Genomic DNA, 25941 nt, shown 5'->3' with positions numbered 1-25941 from the left:
AGCACTCTTTTCTCAGCATTGCCATTTTTTACACAGCCAGGGGACATCAGACATTTGGTGATACTGACAAGTCAGTCTTCAAATACCCTTTGAAAGATTCAGTATGGAGAACTAACTCATCAATGTCTATAACTGGAAACACATCTTTGTCGTTAAAATTGACATTTAAAAGAGGGGGATAAGGAATGTCTGCTAGCCAGAAAATTCAGTTTCTTTTACCTGATGAAACATCTCTTTTCAAAGAAAAATTAATAAAAAGAGAGAGAGAAGGAGAAAGCTTTCTGTGTTTGAACTGGCTAAAGCATATGGCCAGAAACTCTTGTCCTTTGCCTCCCATGGCAGACCCAGTGAGAAGAGTGATGTTTGGAACAGTTGTAGGTGGTAAATATCCCACAGTAAGTGGAGGCAGAGAGGAAAAAACCAGAAGATAGGGATTATGTTTGGGGGCTGATAGGGATCTTCCTTTTTCCATGTTTGGTAATACATATTGATTGACATACTCTGTTGATGGTAATGGATCTTTGTAAGGTACATAGTTTAGATGTAATAAAGGCAGTAGTAGTTAACCTTTATTGTAGTTTCTTATCCACAATATACTGTCCTAAGCAGCTTCATATCCATCATATCATATATTTAATTTTTATAAGGTCAGTATTTTTGCCTCTTGTTTACAAATCATGAACCTGAAGTGCAAAGAGTTTAAGAAACAGCCTTAGGAGAGAACTAGGTCTGAACTGCTTTCACAACCCAAGCTACTGAAATCTGTTCTAGTTTTTCTCTGTGCCGTGCATTTATTGAGCATCTACTACTGGCTGAAAAGGAGTAAGATAGGACCTTTTTCCCAAGGCCCTCTGATTTTATCAGGATATGTCTAAGCATGATACAGCATGCTTAGTGACATCCAGTAAGACAAGTCAAGTGTATGGCATCACTGAGGAGAAATCACTTAATTCTGCTTGTACCAGGCTCAGACAGATAAAGACTTTTCTAGTCAGAAAAAGAGTTGAGACTTGAGTGACAGCCTTCCAGGGATTAATTAACTTATGTGTATTAAAATGACATGGTTGTGAAAGAACGTGGGTTATATGTTAGCAAATGGTGGGAGATGCTACCACACAGTTGTCTTTAGCCCATTGTCAGGGACAGGGAAAGCTATGGAAAAGGGTTTGCATTTACTCCTGAAAAATGAGAGCATTCAAGTTTCCAAGTTTAAAGGGGTGAAATGATTATATCATCACTTTAGTAAGACATCCCTGGAAGCTGAACCAAATTGTACTCTGATTATTGATATCAAAATCATTGTTAAATAAAGCATAAAAATCATAGAGTTGACTCTACTGTTGTAAACTTATGGCTTTATATTAAAAAAAAAGTCTCAGAGTGTCATTTTTGACTTATGGCCTTTACTTTTCACAGGGTAGAATAAGATCCTAAAGGCTTTTAGTTGGTTCTTCTTGCCAGACTTTTAAAGGGAAATTCTAATTTATGGCATCATTTCCCTTCAATGACTCCTTACTTTTGGTTCTTGGATTAAGTGAGACCTAGAGAAGAAAAGTCTTAAGAGACAGGCTTTTTTTTAGATTGTAGTCAGATATCAAAGGGGAAAGATTTTAAGACTTTAGTTGTTTCCATGCTTGTTTTAAGGTAACAATGCATTATATAAAATTACCATTTCTGTATGGAGACACAATCTTTGCCTAGCTCATAGCTTATCACTCTGAGCCTTGAAACGTCAAGCAGGCCAATATTAGGGTTATAGTGGAAGTTACCAAAATTTATATGCTTCTAGTTAAAACAAAACAAAATGTTGAGTGCTGTCATTGTCTAAGATTCCCCAACACCCAGGAATTTTGCTACTTAAAATAGTTACCTTTTATTTTTTTGGTTAAAGGTTACCTTGCCAGTAACTTTGAAACTTTTACATGTTTGGGAAGGAACAACATACCAAGGAAACAGACTACCTTTTTTTCTAAGATTTTGTTTTATTTATTTGACACACAGAGAGAGGTCACAAGTAGGCAGAGAGGCAGGCAGAGAGAGAGAGGGAAGCAGGCTCCCTGCTGAGCAGAGAGCCTGATGCGGGCCTCTGTCCAAGGACCCAAAGATCATGACCTGAGCCGAAAGCAGAGGCTTAACCCACTGAGCCACTCAGCGCCCCCATACTACTTTCTTTTTATAGTTTCAGTTGAATGTGAAATCTCGGATTAATAACGTATATATGCATGAGTTTTATCTTCCTATTAAATTCCAGTCATTATGTAATGGTCCATATTTCTTTTGGCTGTGGCACTCAAAAGGGTTTTTGTTTTTGTTCTAAGATTTTATTTATTTATTTATTTATCAGGGAGAAAGAAAGAGAGCACAAGCAGGGGGAGCAGCAGGCAGAGGAGAAGCAGGCTCTCCACTGAGCAAGAATCCTGATTTGGGACTCAATCCCAGGACTCGGGGATCATGACCTGAGCTGAAAATAGGTGTTTAACTGACTGAGCCATGCACGTGTCCCTCCAAAGGGTTTCTGCACATGAAGCAGAGTGTGGATGTGCTCATGTGCCTAAGCACCACATGCTTTTATCACCATTGCCCCTTTTTAGGCCTGTTGTTCTTTTACAAAAGAAAGCATCATAATTCCTTTCCCAGGTCATCAGTTTGCTTTGTAAGAGGGAGGAGTGTTGATCTTTGAGTTGTTAATTCTTAGAAATGCCCAAAGATCAGTGTCACCTTTCGAAGTATGTTAATTTTTAATCCTATCCATCAAGGAGAAGAGCCTGGTAAGCATGGATGAGACTCCACTGAACACCAAGTATAAGCACCAAGTCCTAAGCAGCCTTGCATTCCCATTAAAATGGTAGTGTCTTTTGGTGCCGTTGTCTTGTTCTGACTTGATTTTCCAACCACCAAGCTACCTTGACCTGCTTTTACCAAAATGTTGGTGGAATTGAAATCCATTACACCACCGTTGGTGTAAATGTCCATCAGTTAGTGAAATATAATTGATTTGAACAGTTTCTGGCAACTGACAAGTATTTGGCAGTTTTATTTCATGTTCTCGATATTTCAACTTAATGATGATGATGAAGAATGCCTCAATGCGTTACTACATTAAGATAATCTCTGGTGCTGTTGCCTGCTTGGGAAGCTAGTTTTGTATCTTATGGTTATGGCTTTTTAACTATGTGTTCACTGATTTTCATTTTTTGTTACCTTTCCTTCCATTGGTTCCCGAGTATGCTCTTTATGGTCCTGCCCATGTGAGGTTTAAAAGTAAGCTAGATTTACTTATATGCAGGGCTGGAGTGCTTTCTGTCACAGGCCTTTTTTCCTTTTTTGAGTGTCAGGTGCTGTGCAAATTACTCTTCTTTAATGCTATAGAGTTATGAATCTGAAGATGTATTTTCCCTCCCAATAAGCTCCAGATAAACTGAGCATTGTTTGAACTATGAAGCTCCTTTAATATAGCTTAAATAAGGATGGGGTTTTGTTATGTTTTCATCTATTCCTCCATGGGCAAAAAGAACGGGAAAGAGAAACTTTCTGGAAATTGGGAAAATCACAGCATCCAGTGGATGACCATGCATGCCATCTATCTATATATGCCCCCATTTCCTAAATGGAATTGATTTCTTTTGAAGGACTTTATTTTTTTTTTGAAGGACTTTTAGTAAAACTCCTCAAACTATTTTCTAAATTGTTGATCCCTCTGCCAAAATGCTAATATCAATAGGATATTGGGCTCCCACTTGTCCTTAAAAACCCTGTCACTGTAGCCTATGAATTTGGCTTCTTAACAGTTGCTATAAATGAGTCCTGCTAATAAGACTTGCCCAGCTTTTCCATGGAAAGGCACTGGGTTTATAGCTTCTCAGGCCCTAAGCAGCCCTGCTGCACTGTGTCATGAGAAGGAGAGGGCAGTGTGTGAGCCCTGCTCTGTGGTTCCAGCCCTCCACTCCCAAAGCAGAAACTCCACATTAAACAACGCCAGATTTGTTTATCCTTTAATACTTGGAACTCGTGCATCTGTGTCTCAGGAAAATGCTCAGTCTCTTCTGTTTTGCTTTGTTATCCCCAGGCCTCTGTCATTGATTTATTGTCTCAGAGCTACTTAGCAGTTATAGACCAGGAACTCTTTATCATGACCTAATTTTCCTCCCATAAATATCACAGCACATAATAAAGAGTGCACCCCACACATTATAGGAAGGCTCCTAATCCTTGTAAATTACAGAAGCATGTGATGAATGGGATCACAAAAAGTATAAAAATGTGTATGTGCCACCAATAACAGCAAATTTTGCAAGTGGCAGTGGTCTACAATTGTCAGGGTGGGCCCCAGGCAGGCAGGGGGATGGGCAGTGAAATTTGGTTTTTGTAGACAACACAAGGGAAAAGAACAGCAAATTTTAACATTGCTGTAAGCAGTTAAGATCGATATTTTGCAAAGAGCAGTAATTAAATTTGCACTTAGAAATTAAATCCTCGTGTCCTGACTGCAAATAATTCATTGTTGAGTCTCCAGTTATTTCTCTTCTTATACTTTTTTATTGAATGCAGTAATGTCTCTTGAACATTGAGTGTCAAACTGTGTTAGGTGCTTTGGTCTTCACCACACTCCTGGGAGTTTTTACAGATGAGGCATCTGAAGGTCACAGAGTTATACAACTTGCTCAGAGTCACAGAACTACTGGTAAGAAACTAAAGTCAGATCCATTGGACTGTAAAACTTGGAATCTTCTTATTTTGTCCTATGTCTTTCAGATTAATAATAGGTATAAAACCACACATGGGTAATATCCAGATGGTCATGCTAAGTTCCAGTCCAGCTGCATTCAAGTATGTGACCTTGGACAAATCAGTTCATCTCACTGAGTCTTAGGTTTCTCACCTTCACGATGCCAAGAATAATAGTACCTTTTTTATAGAGTTCTTGTGAGTAAAATAATGAAATAACTCATGCAAATAGCACGATGAACACTCAACAAATTTTGGTTATTTTATTGTCATTATACCACCACCATTTCTTGTCCACTCATTGCTAGGTTCTAGCACTTACTGTGGCTTAACTTTTCAATGGCTCTGCGAGGCAGGTGTTAGATTCTCGTTTGCACAGGGAAACAGGCTCAGAGTTGTTGAGGCTCTCGCCTAAGTTGAACCCAAGTCTGTCTAGCTTCAAAGCCTCTTTGCTTTCTACCCATATGTTGGCTATGAATTCCTTTGTTGGACTTTTTGTGGTGATATGGCAATAGTGCTTCTATCAGTGATGGCGAGATCTCTCTCCCCCTCCCACTGTGTCGCAGTAAGTGTTGCCCACTGAGTAAACAGCAGAACCCAGACTGGGCCTGGGCCTGTGTGAATCCAGAAGCCTGACCACTCTCCCATGTAGCTTAAAGGGAAACAGAAGCTGGTGTTTATGGGTCTGCTAATTCCACTTACAGGAAGCTTGAAATTAGGAATACTTGGAAGAGATATGCAGAATTTTTTTGTTTTTGTTTTTTTTTTAATGTTACAGTTTTATTTCTCAGTAGCTTCCAGAATGCTTATGGCCTTCCAAATAACTTTTATTTCTAAAGGGTTCCTAACTCAATTAGTAAGTTCGGACAGAATTAATAGGGCACTTGGGGCACAGAATAAATCCCCCCTTTTATGTTAATTTGGAAAGTCTCTGTGAAACTTGTGAATTGTTCCAGCCACGTGGTAGAGCTCCATAAATCCATTGGTCATAAATGATAGGAACCCACACTTGCATCATTTGGCAGGGTCATTTCTACAGTGATTCTTCTTAACAGAATGAAGGAAACTTCACTTGATTTTCTTGAAATTACCTCTTCCAAACAAAATAGGCTTGGAATAACCAAAGAAACTGTGAAAAATTCAGGTTGTCATCAGAATTCCAGCTTGCGCTTTTAGCACCGAGACAAACCCTTAGCCTGGCTAGAAAGTGGCCAGACAGTAAGTAGGCTTTAAACAGCTTGCATGTGTTCAAGTTTCAGAGTTAAGTGAACAAAAGTAATTTGGAGCATGATTTTCCAAACTCCTTAATGTAAGTTTGTATCATCTGCTCTGACTTGTTCACATTTACAGAGGTGCCCTTGCACTCTGGAAACATCTGTAACCACCGCATTGATAGTCTTGTGCCTGGCACTTGACATTTTGTGGTGTGAGAGCGGCCCCATTGGAACTCTTGAGCAGCCTGGGCTTGGATCACGGTGATGGCTGGAGAACTGGCCTTTGGGACTGTTGGTCTCACCTGTGGTGAAAATCTGCTAGAACTGGTTCCAGTATGGGCAAACAACTTCTCTTTTAAAGAAACCTACCAGTATGCAGAATGAACGACTCTCCTGGGTTCCATGTCTCTTCCTGCTCGGCTGTGTGTAAACATTGTTTTGGAAGCAATTTTTCATGCATCTGCCCAAATCTGTAGGCTTTCTTCGTAACCTATTCTTTGCTTCTTCAGCATTTCATGTGGTTTTTAGGAAGGACTGTAACCTCACATTCTTGGTGATAGTTGAAATTAAAATATGTATCCATTCTCTTTGTGTCCACTGTAGTTGCCCAACAAGCTTATTTCCAGTTAGGAAAAGAGAAACAAACCTTGGAGGCTAGACATAAGGGGGTGGTGGGCCATCACAAGTCTGAATTCATTTTCAGCTAGGGATGGCTTAGAGTGTTATTCTTAAGGACAGAGGCAGAGGGGTGCTAAGAGATACCATTATTTGTTGAAATCCTTGCTCGTACATTTGGGGCACAGCTTCTGGAGTGAAGATTGGCTGGAAAAGCTGAGCTGAATGAGTAATGACAGCTGAGTAAGTGGAGAGTGCAGATGTAAGGAGCTGCAACCCTGCATTCCACGTCCAGCCCCTCTCCTGCTTCACTGTGCGGCAGGTCAGGAGATCTCTCCTGTGGCGTGCTCACCCTACTTAATATCTGTGGCTTAGAAGCCATGCAAAGTGCCTAGCATGGTGCCTGCCTGGCACAGACACTCACATACAGAAGCATGGTTTAAATGTCAGTGATAATAGTGCACCATGAGGTGGTCATCTGGAAGCAGGCTTGCAGCTCAGCATTGTTTGGGGAACACAGGAAAGGGGGGAGAAGGCCTCTTAGAGTCTGTAGTCCTTGAGCTCGACAATAACCATAGTTTCTCTTTGCTTCCCTTGCAGAACTCAGGAGACTGTACATATACATAGCACCAGTACTTATTTTTAGGGGTGCCAGCTACTCTGGAAGCTAGGACATTTCTGTTGTTTTTGCTTAAGTCCCCTTCTCTTCTTACCCTCTCGCCCCACGTGAACTCAGCTATGTTGTGATTCAGTTTATTTTGTTGAAAATTCAGTCCCCTAGGGAAAATATGATAATGCTGTTTTTCAGACAGCTGTGTTTGGGAGCGAGATTGACTTAACCAGCTGGCTGGCATCATTGGAGCCCAAGGACCTGCCAGCCCATGGAGAGCAGCTGTTTTGGCTGAAATTCTCATCATTCTTATGACTTTGCTTCCTATATATCAGCTTCAGAGTTTTGCTTTTAAGTGCACACACAAAGGAGAGAGGGCCATTGAAAAGAGTGTAGTATATCTAATGCTACCCATAGTGGAAGGAAGTGGGGTGTCCCCACCTTCCTCTTGTTACTCATGATTGTTGAGAAAGTAGAAATCCAGAAGGAGGCTAGCTCCAGAGTGAGACATGATAATGAATAAATCAATAAATATTGATATCTTAATACAGTGTGGCTCTTACACAACCATTAAGGATCATGTTTAAGATTTTTTTAAAGAAAGGGGAAATGTTGAAATATAATGTTAGATGTATAGAACACAAAACTGTGTAGATTATGTAATCTCAATTAGGGGAGGTGGGGTTTTTTTTGTTGTTTTTTGTTTTTTGTTTTACATTAAACAAGGTAACTCATACAAAGCTCCTAACCTGATACCTGGCATGGCAAACACTCTGTTAATCACAGGTAGTGGATGCAAACTGTCCCATCCACAGGGAACATGTTCACCATGTGCAGTGTAATATCCTGAGTCCTTGGTATGAAGTAAATGCTCAAGAGATCTTTCTTGATTGAGGTAGTATTGTCATTTATATGCATTTGAAAAGAAGTCTAGGGGCACGTGGGTGGCTCTGTCAGTTGAGCATCTGACTCTTGGTTTTAGCTCAGTCTGTGCTCTGTGGGTCCTGGAATCGAACCCCACATCAGGCTCCATGCTCAGCAGGGAGTCTGCTTGAGATTCTCTCTCTCCCCCTCCTACCATTCACTCTCTCCTTCTCTCTCTCTCTCCCTCTCAAATAAATACATCTTTAAAAAAGAAATCAAGAAAATCTAGGGATACAGCTTTCTATGTTTTCTGTAATTGTATCTATAATTGTGGCAGCTAACCTCTGCCTTCATTCTTCATTATAAGTGGTGAGGACAGAACCTCTTGCTCCACGTCAAGAGAACTGAATGGGCCACTTGTAGAACACACTAATCCCTAGGGAAGTGACCGTGTATGGTGGCTATGATGATCATGGTAAGCGCCATGTAAGTGTAGCTGTTATAATGATGCCACCATTCTTGTATCTGTAAAAAAAAATAATAATAATTCACAATTTTCATCTGTTGTAAAAGCTTAAAAGAAAAAAAGTTCATAAGAAAGCTCAAATGCTTATAGTGGTTGTCTCTAAATGGTAGAAATAAAAAGTCTATCTATTTTTTTTCCGATGCTTTTCTACGTTTTCCAAATTATAGTTTTGGTTACTTTTATCATCAGCCTTTTTCTTCCTTTTAAGTGAGAAAATGCTCAGCATCAAAGATGACATAGAGCTACTGAGCTGGAAAGCAGGCTCCATCCAAAGGTGACTACAGACCAGGAACTGGTGCCCTGCCCTGGGCTTCTTCTTGGAATTTTATTTATTTATTTATTCATTTATTTATTTATTTATTTATTAAGGATTTTATTTATTTATTTGACAGAGAGAGATCACAAGTATCAGAGAGGCAGGCAGAGAGAGAGGAGGAAGCAGGCTCCCCGCTGAGCAGAGAGCCCGATGCGGGACTCTATCCCAGGACCCCGAGATCATGACCTGAGCCGAAGGCAGTGGCCTAACCCACTGAGCCACCCAGGCACCCCTGGAATTTTATTTAAATGCAGTTTCACATTCTAAGAAAGTTGTGAAGCAGTCATTAAGAACTGGTCAGTAGAACCAATGAGGAAAATAAAAGGTCTTGATGAACTGGTTTTGGACAAAGGTACTCAAAATACTCCAAGCCCTATTAATAGACAGTGGCTTGTATTTAGCACACTTCATTCCCCTCACCCCTGGAGAGAACAACAGAGAGGGGATAAGTGTAAGTGACAGCAGAATGACAGAAATGGAAGTGAATGGTCACCAAACTCCGAAATATGCTCCTGAAAGAAAATGTTTAGTGCCAGTTCTGAGAGATGTTTCAAACAAAGTCCTGAGCTAATACGGGTGGTCTTTTCGGGTCTTTTTGCTGAGTCTTTGATATCACCAAGCTTTCAGTTGTACTGGTTGGGGCTTGCTCCCCGACTCACGGCAGTGTGTAGTATAACCCCTCTTTGCAACTTCACTTGCAGATATTTAACACCGTGCCTGATACGCCTCTCACCAATGCCCAGCTGCACCTGTCCCGGAAGAAGAGCAGTGACTCCAAGCCCCCTTCTTGCAGCGAGAGGCCCCTGACGCTCTTCCACGCCATGCAATCAGCAGAGAAACGTGAGTCCCATGGCTCAGGGTGCACACCTCCAGCCTCTCTGTGTGCTACTGTCCTAAGTATCCTTGAGGATTGTGTGTGTTTGGGCCTTGCCTGGTTTCATTGCTGAGTAAGCCTGGTAGGACAGGAATTAGTGTTAGGAAAATGAAAGGCCAGGGCACTTGCTGTGCAGGATTCTCTTTTCCAGATCTCCTCTGGGCAAACACCAGAACATTGTTTCCTCCTGCAACACAGTAGGAGCTCAGCTCCTACGACACTTCCGCCCCTCTTTTGTTAGCAGCACAGAACCAGTTTCCTTTTCTCAGTTTGTCATTAAATGCTTATTAGTGCAAGTCACATGCCCCACTCAAATGTGACTCTGAGGCCAGGCCCTGCCTTTGCTGATCTTTCTACTCCACCTCTCACAGAAACTAGCATTTAGTGGACACCCAATAAATGTGTGAACTAAATGAATGAATTAATTAGAGAATAATTTTGTTCCAAGCAGCACAGTGTTATCACCACAGTTTACTGAATCTGTTTTTCATGTCAGAACGGAGCTCTTTGCAGTATCAGATGACTGGGTCCTAAAATATTCAGGCTTGTTTCAGCTTCTGGAATAAGAGAGCTGAGTGGTGGTAGTGTGAGAGTTGAGGACTGCAGCTCTGCCTGGAGTACTGTCAGACCTGGGTTCTGGCACCAGCAGCAACATATGGGCAAGGCTTTGACTGTTGCTCAGCCTCTATTTGCTCATCTGTAAAGTAGGGATAATAGTGCCTATCTCATAAGGATTTGTTAAGGAGTAAGTAAAATTTTACATTTAAGCATCTGGCACAAGTCTTAGACTTGGCAAGAGCTGAAAGCTGCTGCTATTATTACTAGTTATTATTTAATCATGCACAAATACCAAGGCTCACTCTTTCACACAGCCGACACTGGCACGTTGCCTGGGAGAGACTGGGAATAGAAACAGCAGACCTTGTCTTTACCGTGCTCACAGTTGAGGGAGGGGAGTAGACAAGTGAGTAGATAGCAGCAGGCCACCGTGATAACCGACCTCATAACCGACCTCGGAGATTAGGTCCATTCACAGAGGCTGCGGAGCATGTGGTGGTTGAGTGCGTGCCCTGGCACCGGATTGCCTGGCTGCTGGTTCCATGTCTGCTGTCTCTGGCTGCACATGATGGGGGCAATTTACCTGCATCTCAAGGCCTCAGGCTCCTCTTCCAGAAGGCAAGGGCAACAGCTTCTACCTCATGGGGCTGCTGTGCGGATTAGAGTACTTCACATGGCACCTAGTGCAGAGTGAGTGCCTAGTGAATGCTGGGGGGTGTTGCAGTTGTTGTTAACCTCTGTGAAGTACATTAAAGACACAGATCAGAAGAATGAATCACTTAGCCTTGAGGAGGAGAGAAAATACATATGTGGATTGACATCTTTTTATTTGACACAAAAAACTTTTTTTTTAAACAAAAAACATTTTTTATTCCCTGTATTTCAGAGGTAATGGCCTTTGTTTTCATTCTGGAAACAAATCCACGCTGCCTCCAGACCATCACTGCATTTCACGATATCATACTATCCCATCAAATGGCTAGACCTTGTTGAATTGGGCACCATTTGGGTTGTTTCAGATATTTAGTTTTTATGAGTAAAGCTACTGTTATCTTTGTAGCCAGATCTGTTCGCAGGCATGATCATTTCCTTAAGCTAAATTCCTGGAAGAATTTCTAGGTCAGAGGATATGCACAGTTTCAGAGCTTTAACCTCTCTTCAAACGATAGCCTGTATTCTTCTTAAATATGTGGCTTGGGTCATTCTCTTTGGTCTGCACATGGCTTGGGCTCCTCTGAGTGTAGCAGGAAACACTGGGAACAAAAACTTGTCTCCCCATATCTGCCATGATCACGGACAGCATTGGGCTGTGGGGTGATGTGTTTCTCACAGCGCCAGGAGAGCCACGGTCATCTAATGTTCACTACTAAGCAGAGGATAGTGTAGATTAGGACCCTTCAGACGGTTAGGTTGAAGCAAAAGCAGCTTTGGAACAGGTTTCAAAGCATATTCTGGGAGCATATAAGAAAGAAGATAGAGATTAGGAGCAAATCAATTAGATCTTGACCCAAGATTAATTTGATCACACGAGGTAAATGATGAAAGGTTAGGACATACGAAAACAGACAGACCTAAGCTACAGAACAAGCTGCCGGTATCTCTGTCTGCAAACAGTTGACGAAGGATAGAAGATGGCAAGACAGTGAAGCAGCCTGTCTTTCCTCTGAATGTTAGGAAATGCTCCTGGAAACAGGAATGGAACCTTGGGTATTTGAGGGGTGCTTAGCTTTCCTCCTTTTCTCAAAGAAACATTTTCACTGAAAAGTACGTAGGAGGACATATATATATAGACTTTTTCTAGTTTGTTTTGGAAAACCCTTTTTTCCTGAGAAACTAGGATGATATCCAGGCTGGCTTGAAAGTACCATAGGAGGGGTGGGTGACCGGCCAGGAGTGGAAGGTTCTGCTGGCACCCCACCCCAGCTTGTAACCCAGCCACCTCTCATTGTGAGATGAGCAGGTGACAGGGCACTGTCATGTTTTCACACACCTGACTCTTCCTCTGCCTCATTTGCAAATAAAGACAGAAGGCTCCTTTATCAAAGCACTTTGCCGAGTTTACTCTGTAGAATTAAAGTACAAATAAACACTCCAAGTCATTTGTGGGTTAAAAAAAAAAAAATTGTGTATTTCCATAAGATGATATTTTTCAGGTTAAGGGAACTTGAAATACCTAGCTCAGTTTCTTCCCAAACTCGAATCATTTGTATAAGCCTTCGTTCATTCTTTGACTGACAACCACATTAACTCATATGCTGCTGTTTAATACAGTTCCTTAAATTGATTTGTAAAGCTTCAGTGCATAACATAGTTTCTAGTTTACAGTAGACACTTGATAACATCTTTTTTTTAAAGAATAAATAAATGAACCCATAGACCAATGAAATGATAGCACATCTATCCATGACAATCATTTTTTAATACTGTGCTGTGGTATTTACTAAGGATGATAAAATTAAGGCCTAAAAGGATGAACTTATTTTCCAGAATCATATAACAGAGAGAAGGAGTAGATTCAGAACAAGGTTTATCTGTCTGCAAACCTACAGTCTTCCTACAACATTATGTCACCAATTCTTGACAGAATCTGAAAGAAAGCAGATTGCAGGAAGAACACAGAGAAAAAAGAATATGAAAATAATTTTGCAATGTGTTATATGTAAGAAACAAAGGAGAAGAATGTGGAATTTTGAGTTTGAGTCATTGGGAGAAGCTTGGTGCTGTGAAAAGAAAGGAGAGATAATGAATTGAGTTTTGAAACTGCTGAGATTCTATGTAAGGTTTCCAAAGGTTATTCGGAAGAGTGATTCTAGATATACATTCCTAAAAGTGGGCATTAGAACCTAAATATAGGGCAAAAAAAGCTAGCAAAGGGAATATTAAGCTGACAAAAAAATTACCGTTCTGAGAATTTTTCTTTGTGATGCTTCTGGCTTCTCTGAATGTGTTGGCTAAAAATCACCCCACCTGGTTGGTCCTAACGTCTAGTACCAGCCATTTTGTGGAAAACGTGCATCACTTCTATCGTCAGTAGCCTCAATAATCTCCTTTGTCTGTGATTTTCAGTATATTAATTATCCTGTTCCTGTTATCTATATGGGAAGAGAATTCCTTCTCTCTAATATCAGATCATTCTCTCTTTACATGTTCAGCTCTGATTGCTATGTACACATATGTTCATTTTATATGATTCTTCTGAGTTTTTGAAGTAAATGTCCAGTCTAACAAAGCTGGATTATTCAAGTTCAAAAAAAATTAATTTTGAAGCCACTCACTTCTTTACATGGCCTCATCCTACTCAGTAAAATCTCTAAAAACATGAATTTGATGGTCTCACTGTATTATTCTCTAATATACATTAAAATAAATTTGTAACCATTAAGATAAAGAATGTTCTTCCCAACACCTTATGTCCCACCCATGAAATGTGTGCCACTATTGAGAGTCCACAGATCTTGCTCTGAATTTTGGGGCAACTTGGTTCCTTTCTCTTAAGAAACTCGAGTTTCTTCGGACTGGAACTGGGTTCAGATACTGTCATTTCTCTGTGACATCACTGTGGATGTTCACTGTGTTCCCCTTTCATTTCCATGTTGTGCACTTTGGGTTCCCGTGACACCTGTTCAGGTTTACCTTTTTCCGGGTTCTTGCCACAGAGCAGATATCTTGTCAGATTGCTCTTGTGTGGACACACGAGCACACCTCCACATACCCGTTCTCTGCCTTCACACTTGGAGGATGATATTTTTCAGAGCCTCATTTCCTCTTATTTCCATCTGTCTGATCTCTTTTGAGTTCAATTATGCTTTTCTGCTCACTGACACACTTGCAGTTGACAACTTTCTCTGTGTTCCATTGGTTAGCCCTCTTTTCGGTCCCTGTTGAAATACTTAGTGGGCCTAAAACTCCCGGCCACAGCTCACTTGGGTGTTTCTCTTTGAGAAGTTCCAGCTGTTGATTGTCAGCGCACATTATTCTCTCCTCTCTCTGCAATGCCCCCACTCTGTGCAGAAGGTGGAGCCCATTCTTTTGGCACAGACATGAATCCGTGCCAACACTCTTGGCCTCAGGCTGTCAATCGCCTCCCTCTTCCTGGAGAGGAAGTTCCTGAGAGTCACTTTGGGAATTCATAGGCTCAGTCTTCTGGCTTCATACCTGCACTTCAGGCTCACGGGAACATGTGACGTAATAACTGATGCTCCCGGATGTGTGTCTTGTTTTCTGGAAGTGTTTTTCTTTCTGTGTATCTAGACGAATTGTGTCCCAGGTACCTCCCTAAGGTTCTTCAGCTTCAGCCTATGGATGTAGTAGAATCTTTCCCAGGTGGCATTTCCCTTTCCCTAAAGGTAGAGATGTCTATATGATGACAATGATCTCTTCCCAGAAGGAGGAGCTACATGCTTTTTCCTGTTCTTTGCTGGGTCAGGACTTTGGTCAGCCCCAGGGCATCATGTGGGTTCTCACAGACAAATCCGTGTGTGGTAGAAGTGGGGCTCAGAACGAAATGGGAGAAGCCTCTGAGATTAAACTTTGTGTCAAAGAAGGAAGGAAATGATGAGGGAGAGACAGGGTTTAAAAAGCATCACAGCAACAAATGCAAGTCATTTGAAAACACTGAATATTTTAGTGGAGAAGGGACTCGATATCCAAGTTGTATATAGCTGGTCAAGAAATTTCTGAAAGGTAGAATTTTGAGTAAAATGCTAAAGGAAATGAGTATAGTCTCATCCAAAGGACAGAAGGGTGGAATAGTGATGCTCTACAGAGGGAATTTGGAATAGCATTCGTATATGTAGTTCTTATCTCTAGAACTGAGGATTGTGGGAAGATCTGTTTCCAAATTGTACTTAGAAAAACATTCTTGAGCCTCGGTGGCTCAGTGGGGTGAGCCTCTGCCTTCGGCTCAGGTCATGATCTCAGGGTCCTGGATTGAGCCCCGCTTTGGGTTCTCTGCTCAGCGGGGAGCCTGCTTCCCCGCTACACACACTCACACACGCACCTGCCTCTCTGCCCACTTGTGATCTCTCTCTTTGTCAAATAAATAAATAAAATCTTTAAAAAAAAATAGAAAACATTCTCTTAAATCAATTTTTAATGTATGTTTAATATATATGGCTCCATAATTTATCAAGTGGTTTCCCATGCTAAGTACTGTGCATAGCAACAACTCCCTTAATTTTCACAATTTCATGACATAGGTACTGTCCCCATTTGGGACAACAGAGGAAAATATAATTTATATTAATTAATGTACTCAGGATCACACAGCAACAAAGTAGATTCGAACCCATTTGTTCTGACCTCCCAGCTGTTCTTTTAGCCAGTGATTACTCTGCCTTCTGGTTTCAACTTGTGCGGTTGTTCTCAAGGAAATGTAGTTCTCTGTGCTTTTGTGACCTAGCCTGCAAACTCAACCTTTATTCTAAGGAAAAATATTTCCAGCATTGCTTATGTACCTGGAGTTTACTCATTCAGTAAACTAGGGATCTGCCTGTAAAGAGACAGGGGTGGGGGGCTGGTGTGAAATGATAAATGAAGGTGTTTGAATCAGAACCTTGAGACCAAGTTAGGTCTGAGACTCATTCAGTAATAACAGCAATAAAAATTAAAATTATTATACCTCATCTAACATGGCAAGCAGCCTAAGCACATTACTATCTTACTTCATTCTCACAACTGACCATCACCCAGTGAGGTAGGTTCTCAGGAACCACATTTCACAAACAGGTTAACTCAGGCTCCAGAGGTTCAGTGGTCACACAGCTGGTGAAGGGCAGGCAAGGAATTTGTACCCAGGTGGTGTCTGTTCCCCATGCCAGGTTGTCTTCAAAAGGGTGCCTGTGTCAGTTCCTCAGCCATGGAAGTGAAAATTTGGTTAGACTGAATTACAGAAGCAGTAAAAGCCATCTGTCCTAGCATCTCCTAGCATCCAGTAGTACCATGGGGGCACTCGAACCATCCTGAATGGACTCCTCAGTATGCGTACCAGCAGGCAGCAGCCCCTCCACATCTAGCCTTAACTATGCAGAGAGCAGTATGCATTCAGCAGTGCCTTTAATTTGCTGGGCCAAGGTAGTCACTCTCATTTGTGATCACCTCAGAGCAGATGGAACAGGGCTTTTCAATTGTGTTGCCAGATGAATGGTAGCAAGGGAAATTACATTTAATCTCCAAGTTGCCACATGGATACATCATATAGCAGAAATGGGAGCGGTATATCTAGATGAAAGCTACTGACATAGAAGCTATACTTTTTCTGGACAACTGCAGAAGGTGGAGCCAGAAGGATTAGAGAGGACCAGCAACCGGGTCTTGTCCCCTTTAAAGTTCTTTCAAGAGGGGCGTCTGGGTGGCTCAATGTATTAAGCATCCAACTCTTGATCTCCGCTTAGGTCTTGATCTCAGGGTTGTTTGAGTTCAAGCCCTGTGTTGGGCTCCACGTTGGGGCATGGAGCCTACTTGAGAAAAAAAATAATAATCTTCTAAGAGATTACAAAGTGACATAAAAAAATAGTAATCTTCTAAGAGATACAAAGTGACATTTATCACCGATTTTTGTCTCAGATTTTTAGTACTTAGACCAAGGTGTTGAAACATGTTTCTTGGAACAGTAATTCTTAGATTTAGTGTGCATTTGAACATTGTAAGGAGCTTATTAAAAATACAGATGCATGATCTCCTCCTCCTCCTCCTCCTCCTTGGTATATTCTGAATCAGGAGGTCTTGACTAGAGGTCAGGTGTCTGTATTTTTTAAAAAATATTTATTTATTTATTTATTAGAGAGAGCAGGGGAAGGGGCAGAGGGAGAGAGAGAGAATCTCAAGCAAATTCTACTCTGAGTGTGGAGCCAGACATGGGGCTTGATCCCACAACCCTGAGATCATGACCTGAGCCAAAATCAAGAGTAAAATGCTTAACCAACTGAGCCACCCAGGGACCCTGGCATCTGTATTTTAAAGAATGCTTTGCTGATGCTAATGCTTCTTTTTTTTTTTTTTTTTGTGTGTGTGTGTGTGTGTTTCTTTTTTTTTTTTTATTTATTTCCAGCATAACAGTATTCATTATTTTTGCACCACACCCCGTGCTCCATGCAATCCGTGCCCTCTATAATACCCACCACCTGGTACCCCAATCTCCCACCCCCCGTCCCTTCAAAACCCTCAGATTGTTTTTCAGAGTCCATAGTGCTAATGCTTCTAAAGTGAGAGACACACAGGCTTGGGGGGAAGGGCAAACAGTCAAGGTTGCTCATTTCTGTCACTACCAGAACATCTCTTTGACTCTGTTGAGGTTTGCGGCAGCCTGGTGTGGTGTTGGAAAGCAGGGGTTCTGCAGTCAGGCTGCATTGTTTCAGTGCCATCTCTGTCACCTAGCAGCCCTGAGAACTGGAATGCATTACTTTCCCTTTCTGAACCTCCATTTGCTCATCTGTAAAATCAGTCACTAAGAACAGCTTCCTTGGAGGGCAGTTACCATGATTAAGTAAGCCAGTGTAAGTGCATGTCATGTACTTGATACTGCACCTAGAACTTAGTAAGCACCTAATAAACATTAGCTACAACTGTGATGGTTATCATCAGACTATAGTTTTACATTACATTTTGCTAAGGAAATTGCTCCCCCTCTGGATCCAGCAGATTCCAAAAAAGAGGCCCATATGTGAGAGGAATGCAGAGTCACCTGGCCCCAGAGAGAGCTGATTTGCTGCTTGAATTCAAATACATCAGCAGCTGGGATGAGTTGTACAGCATTGCTGGGGCTGGGAGGTGGGAATAGATTCTTGGGCTTTGTTTTAACACAGATCACACCAACTAGCTACTGGGATTATAGCTGTCATTAATTCTTTTAGTGCATTTAATTCATCCTGGACCCTCTCCCAGACAGACCCAGTGAGAGGTTAAGAATTCAACTCATATACCCATTTGTGTCTTCCTTGTTGAAAAATAACTGGGAATTCATATTATTCAGAGGCTTACATAATGCCTTTCTCCAAGTGCTCAAGGCTGCAGCATGTGCCTGTTCTCAGGTTTTGCCTCTGCAGATCCTGGGTACTTTGGACACACCTGTTTGTTTTGGCAGGAGACACGTTTATCCACATGGATTCTTACTGCCCCACAGACTAAGGTATCATGTGGCTCTTGGCTTAATTATACTTAGTTACCATATGTGACTGAAAATGACATAGTTGATGTGGCCATTTAAAAAATGATGCCCTGGAAAGCTAATGGCAAGAAAAAAGTTCAAGGTAGATCATGAAATGAAAAAAAGTATATTACGGTCTTATGTGTCTGGCTTTATCAGTTAGTAAACAAAACAGGTTACTCAATATTGTTTTGGTGTTATACCATTCTGTTAAAAGAAAATATATATGTGTGTATTTTTCTGTGTATAGAAAAACAACTAGACATTTACACAACAAAATACATATAGAATATTTTTATGCTTTTCTGTACTTTCTAAATTAGAGAGGAATGTATATTTATTATATATTGACTGATTTTTATATTATTAAAATCAAATGGCCTTTTCACACATTTTATATACTATCTCAAGCCCACTTTGCAGTGAGTCGTGGTATAAAAATAAGTAAATATATAATTTTTTCTTTTTAATGAGCAATAATGTAAGCAGTCTATAGAAGTCTCCCTCACTCACCTGGGAACCAGAGACTTAAGGAAGAACATCCCTACTAGAAGGCAAGTTCTCAGATGGAAAAGAAGGCTATGTTATAAGTAGCAGAGTATGTATTTAACTCTGATTGTTTAACTCCCTGTTCAGCCATTAGGTAGGGGTATGTTTCTACATTGTGGTTTTTGAAATGGTGTTGTTTCGGGGATGGGCTTCCCTGTTGTGCCTCTGTGCCTCTTTCCTGTGAATCATTTCAGCCCTGCGCCAGCCGCAGTGATTCCCCGTTCCCTCATGAAATCCAGTTTTATTGGCATTTTTTTCCCCTTTGCAAAGAGAAGGGTTTTTTATGAGCACCATGAGAAGGAAGTCAGTCAGTCACTCCACGTGGTACCAAAATTGGTAGTGTTTTTGAAGACAACCTGCCAAAAGTTCTAATATTATGTAGTATATCCTATGGTCGGAACAGCAATTTGACCACATTTTTCACTTATCAATTCACTGTTTAGTCCGTCATCGCCCAAACTGTTTTTTTAAGACTCTTTTTTGAAACATTGCCCAAACTGTTTTTATGTGCCCAAACACATTGCTCAAACTGCTTTTTGAGATTATTTTTATCATAGGGACTGACGCTGGGTCAACACGAAATCATTCCACCTCAGATTTTAGTGTGGCTTGGCACGCCACTATTATCAGGAACGAAAACTACGGAGAAAAAAAAAATACTGCTTCAGAAAATCTGTTTCCAAGCTTCTCATGTACTTGGGTGTTTCCCAGAGATGGTAAACTCAGAAATTGCTGTGCACTCATCATTTTTTATTGCAAAATTCATTAAGCTGCCATTCTATTATCATCCTATCTTGTCAAGATGATACATTACAGACTTCATTGCAAAACTTTAATAAGCAGGAGAAAGTACACCTCTCTCCGTACCACAGCAAGGGAAAGCCTCTGGGTATTTTGCTTTTGTCTTAATATTTTTTGTCTCAAGCCTGTGTCTTTCCAGAACTTCCGTCAGTCTGGTAACTCCCTTTCCTCCCTGTTTGATCATGTAGAGAGCATGTTCCCTCCTTAGGGCTCTGTGAGGCATCATGAGCTGCTGTTAAAGAACATTTCTCTTCCCTCTTTTTGACAGCTAGTCTCAGACATCATGGAAAGATGATGTTAGTCCGTATTCTGACGGACGTCCGTGCATGGTGGGAAACCTCCCCTGAAGTTACGTTGCAAGTCTGTGTTTCCTATTTATCCTCCACTCTAGGTATTCAGTGGGCTAGAGTGTTGAGGCTTGCCGAGACATGTGAATTCGGTTTGGTTCTGCATGCACATTCCTGGCCTTGTTTCTGGGTTCTGTGATAAACAGAGACCCTGCCTTTTGTATGGGGGGGGGGCGGGGTGTGGGGATGGGGAGGGATTGTCATTAGAGTGAGCAGGAGTCACTTGGTAAATAAGGAAAGTGAAGTTGCTTAGCTCCCAGATTTCCATGGCAACCCCCAGAACAAGTACAATATCACCAAAATTATTCTGTGGCTTTCTTTTTTTAGTTGCAGTGATTTGGTTGCATAGTCATATTTTTCCACTCCTGATTTGTACAAAAAACACAGACTCTGCCCACTGTAACCATTACTTTGGTTTCAAGGACATTAGTGGTCCCTGTCTGAACCACCTGGAAAATTCAGTCACTCGGAACTACCTCTTTCTGTGCTAGCAGAATACATTTTCATTGCTTATTGTCACCTTATATTTATTATTTGTCTTGTAACCATTCATGGAGCTTTAGTGTATATTATACATGGGCCGGGTGCCATGAACGTGTGACTGATGCCGACCTCGCAGGTCACTGTAACAGATGCTCGAGGTATTCTGTATGGGCATACGTGCCCCTGCCCTGAGTAGTTTGCATATCTCAGCACTAGCACCACATCTAGTTTATCACTCTTCATAGAAACTGTGTTCAAGAAAACATTCATCACTTACCCATACATGTTTACATTTGCTGGGGGATTTATTTTATCATTTCCTTGCTTCTGAGCTCTTGTCTTCTGTGACTAAAATGAAGAGAGTTTCTTGTTGACAAACATGTTTGTAGAAACCAAGGATCCCCACTAACTTCATCCAGTTTAGGAATACTCCTGAGTTGTGGACATTCTTTCTCTTTTGGTCATTTAAGTGGTTCTCTGTGATCCTTTTGCTTTGACTCATAACTGTTGTTGTTTTTCTTATTCAGTCCCCTAGCCTATAATTTCCTTTTCTTCAGCAATGTAATTGTCATCAGTCTCTTATACCTTCTGATGAGGATGCCAGACCTGGTTTGAATCATCAATGTCTCTGAGAAGTCCAGGTCTGGTATTGGAACAATTTGGTTAATTTAATTTTTTTTTTTTAATAATGTTTTAGGCTGCCTGTTCTCTTTATGTTTTGCTGTTAGGGAAAGTACTCATCTGCCCACCTGACAAAGATCCCCCTGTTTGACATTACTGAATCATGTTCTCTTTTTTTCTTAATTCATGCCAAATGCTTTAGAATTTGTCTTGGTATAGTTTACCATACCACTAAAACATGTGAGTTGCTGTGGATTTTACTCTCCACCTCTTCTCTGGAATGACTCTCACTGCCCTGCTCACCCTCAGTAGGGATTGTCAGCATTTCAGCTCAGAAACCTATCTGCCTAGATGTTCTCAGTCTCGCTATTTGTGGTCTCATGTCCAATAAAGCTGTGGTGGTCTTACAGTCCGAGAGTGCCAGGTTTCCAGATTTCCTTATCATGTGGCCCATTGAGTCATACCGGTAAAGAGTCTGACTCTTTAGATATATATTTGGTCATCTTGACTGCAAAACTATGAAATTTTATGATTAATTTTTTTGTGTTTTTTCTTTTTGGACAAAGACACCTTTCCTTGATCTTGTGCTCTTGTTGTCATTTTGTTAGAGATTTTGCCATATGTATCAGGCCCACAATACCTAAATCTCTATTTAGGTATTGTCAAAATAGAATCTCAAAAAGGATTTACTTCCTAAAAAAGAGTTCTAGTGTCCTCCACTGAATGAAATGCTAGAAATCCTCGAGTTCAGTTTGGGGGTAGCCACCCATTTAATTTTTATGGCCTTTCTAGGCCAGGCAGGGTTGGGCTCTCATTGTCCACCCCGTCCTCATTCTTGTGTGGGTTCATTTCAGACAAATGTCAGCTTCCATATGCAGCAGTGTTCTTTGCTTAGCTCATGGAGAAAGCCAGTCTGTAATACTGTAACAGAAGATATGGTCTCAAAAATTTTACCCAAATCCCATTTACAGAATCAGATTCTTATATGAAGTTAGGATTCTGATAAAGTGTTATTATGTAAAGGAAAGCATCTTTATCTAATTTTTTTTCAGTTGTTATTTCAAAGCTTTATCTGTCACATGTTCAATCTTAGGTTGTTCCTAGTCTACCAAGGAAGGTAGACATATGAACAAATAAGTATGTGTAAGTTACTAATAAATATTCTAGTATACATCTGAATAAAACACCTAGGAATTAGTGTAAGGGTGTTCATTATCTGGGAATGTGTTTGGTACTCACTGAGCCTTCATTGAATAGATGAAAATTGAAGAAACTTCCATCTCTTTTTCTAATGTATAGTAAGTCAGGGGGGAAAAAAAGTCCCAATAATATTTTAGAAAAACTAACATGTTTTTAGCAAGGTGTTGTTTTTAACTTATAGAATCATATTCCTCTTAAGGGCAAGTAAATATAATCACAGGAGAAATATGAGCTGTGGTTATACTCTTAGGTTTCCTATGAATTCAGAGAATTACATCATGCAAAAAAGTTGGCTTCAGACTAGAGTTAATAAAACTATTCACCTCTCCTTCCCTGGGAAGCAGAAATTGTCTTCATTGAACCCCAGAGAAGTATGTTGCGTGCCCTTTCCTGTATGGTGGTCTTGGGCTTCTCAGTCTTTTTCAGAAATCTCAACATGAGTATTTTGTGCAAAGGAAAGTTTGCACTGATTCATACTGGTAAGTGGCATATCCATTTTCTCAGTGATCCCCTAATTATGTAATTTTAGAGTTGTTTTTCTTCCTGATAGCAAGTTCCCATTCAAAGTCCTTGTTAGTTTGCCTACATCTGGGTGCATTGTAACTCTTTTGGTTTCTCTTTCTTTGTTGTTCCTGTTTGGAATCCCAGGAATTAAGTTAATAATCTACTTTTTTCAAAATCTACTTAAGAGTTGAGAAATCTCCCAATAGCCTCATGGAGTTTTTGACTCTTCTATAGGATTTTAGCATGGCATAGAGAATTTGCCAAGATATTAGGGGTGTTGGGGTGTTTGGGGTTGTGTGTGTGTGTGTGTGTGTGTGTGTGTGTATTAAATGTAAAGATTACTCTAACATCATTGCATAAGCATGATAAATTTTTATGCACATGACTAGTACAAATGGAAAAGTTTTGTTTTTTTTTTTTTAATTACATCACCCCCTTTATTGCCAGAAGAATTCAAATATCACCCTCTGAACTACCATGTCAGTGAGTCTAGTCTGTCTTAGGGACATGGTATATCTCCAGCTTGTTTCAAAGGTCCAGTGAGGAGTAACCCACATAGGCTGGGTTTCCTGAGACGTGAATTGATTGCCCACAGCATCAGCTGATTTCATTATGGTGTATCTGTAATGAATGTGGGACAAGAATGACATTCCAAGTCTCTGCTATTTTGCTACAGCAGTGTTCCTGTGCCATTTAGCTAAATTATCCCAAAAATGTTTTCTTCAGCACATGGTTCCAAGTTTTAAAGATGGAAAGAAACAGAAAGCTCTTGACTTTGAACAGTCTTCTGAAGTTTACAAAATGCATTCTTGCATATGAACCCACTTGATCCTTATGAACTCCTTGAGCTGTGCAAGGCAGTTCTCATTCTCCCCATTTTGTAGATGCATTAGCCAAGAAACAGAGTGAAAACTGCCTGAGGCCACTCAGTCAGACAGGGGTGGAGTCTTGAAGAGAACTCAGGTTTCCTCCTTCCACGCTTAGTAATACTCTCCAAGCATTAATGTGACTACGTAGACCATGGACTCGGTTTTTTAATATACAGACAACTCTGTAGCCCTTATAGATCTATTATTTAAAGAACTGACTTGAAACTAGACATCAGCTACATGGAGCTGGAGGCAACCCAGGAGGGTTTGTCTTGGGAGGGGTCAGGAGTGTAGACTGCAGAGTCAATAAGGATGTTGATGACCAAGTAGTAGATATTTTATGGTGAGGTGCTATAGAGTTGGAGGTAGGACAGGGTCTTGACAATTAAGACCATATTGGGGACAGGAGTTTTAGAATAAAAGGTGAATGTTGCAGAAACCAAAATACAAGGGCTCTCTGAAGGCTACTCTATGTTCTGCCCATCTGCCAGTCATAAAAGAAGACACAAAATTTATGGTGCAGTGGTAGGGTCACTCTTTGGAAAATGCCTGGTCTGACCCTTCAGGCTGAGCAGAGGTGGGTTTGCTCCAAAGTTGCAAGTCACCTGTTCGTCTTCCTTTCAAACCTGTAAATCTTATCTTTCGTATGTCTTCATCTGAGCTTTGCTGAGATCTCAATCCATTCTCATTATTGGTTTTTTTTTTTAATTTTTTATAAACATATATTTTTATCCCCAGGGGTACAGGTCTGTGAATCACCAGGTTTACACACTTCACAGCACTCACCAAACCACTATGACCCAGCAATTGCACTATTGGGTGTTTACCCTAAAGATACAAACGTAGTGATCCAAAGGGGCACATGCACCCGAATGTTTATAGCAGCAATGTCCACAATAGCCAAACTATGGAAAGAACCTAGATGTCCATCAACAGATGAATGGATCAAGAAGATGTGGTATATATACACAATGGAATACTATGCAGCCATTAAAAGAAATGAAATCTTGCCATTTGCGACAACATGGATGGAACTAGAGCGTATCATGCTTAGCGAAATAAGTCAAGCAGAGAAAGACAACTATCATATGATCTCCCTGATATGAGGAAGTGGTGATGCAACATGGGGGCTTAAGTGGGTAGGAGAAGAATAAATGAAACAAGATGGGATTGGGAGGGAGACAAACCATAAGTGACTCTTAATCTCACAAAACAAACTGAGGATTGCTGGGGGGAGGGGGTTTGAGAGAAGGGGGTGGGATTATGGACATTGGGGAGGGTATGTGGTTTGGTAGATTTTTATATATGTTGAAACAAACTATTCCTATGAAATAATAGTAATATGGGGTTTTTGGCCTTATTTTTCTCCAGAGGAACAAAGAAACAGCATCATCAACTCCAGTTTGGAATCTGTTGTCTCATCAAATGCAAATAGCATCCTTAATTCCAGCAGCAGCTTACAGCCCAACATGAACTCTAGTGACCCAGACCTGGATGTGCTCAAACCCATCCGGCCCAACTCACTGTAAGTACGATTTCTGACTGCCTTCCACGGTAGGGCTTTGCTCAACCATCCCGCCGGACTTTATGCTCTGGCCCCATCTGACTTTGAGCATTGTGCTGTGAACATGATTCTAACCTTCTTTCTAAATGTGGAGCTTGGCTAGTTTGTTGTGGATTTTTTGAGCATCATCATCTCAGAGGGGAATCATTATTCTTAACATACTGCTTCTTGGCCTTGGTGATCTTTGATTTACCCTCCTACTGAGATGGCTTTGGTGATGGCTATTGACTGTGCTGGCTGCTGGGCATGAAAAGCGGTTTCTTTTAGTTTTATAAAACATGCAGGCACTGTAGCAACTCAGGAGATCAGTAGCCAAGTCTGTTTCACTCATTTATGTTGTCTTGGTTTCCCTTCTCCCTAATGATGTGGAATATGTCCAGTGCTACCTCTGTGTCCACTTCTAGAAAGAAAAGCCCTCCAGTAGCCCTTACAGTGTTCAGATCCTCAAACCTTAGCATAACTGGGTTGACATACCAGAGATTAGAAAAGAGAAGAACCTTTGTTGCTTCACCCTTGGGTGATAAGCACCCATAACCGAGACAGGCAGCTTGGGGCTGC

The 25941-nt window shown here is 40.9% G+C and overlaps 1 protein-coding gene across 4 annotated transcripts in view; it reads left to right on the top strand.

Annotated features, from left to right (window-relative positions):
- The window catches only part of ARHGAP26 (Rho GTPase activating protein 26), a 436434-nt gene that overhangs the window by 336545 nt on the left and 73948 nt on the right, over positions 1–25941 (top strand). For all 4 annotated transcript variants that reach the window (XM_032336318.1, XM_032336320.1, XM_032336319.1 and 1 more), the window contains exons 19-20: positions 9572–9710; positions 25191–25344. In XM_032336318.1, coding sequence (XP_032192209.1) covers positions 9572–9710; positions 25191–25344 — 293 coding nt within the window. The remainder of the gene's footprint in view (positions 1–9571; positions 9711–25190; positions 25345–25941) is intronic.

Source organism: Mustela erminea, chromosome 3, assembly GCF_009829155.1.
Source record: "Mustela erminea isolate mMusErm1 chromosome 3, mMusErm1.Pri, whole genome shotgun sequence".
NCBI lineage: Eukaryota > Metazoa > Chordata > Mammalia > Carnivora > Mustelidae > Mustela > Mustela erminea.
This window is presented reverse-complemented; position numbering and strand designations above follow the sequence as displayed.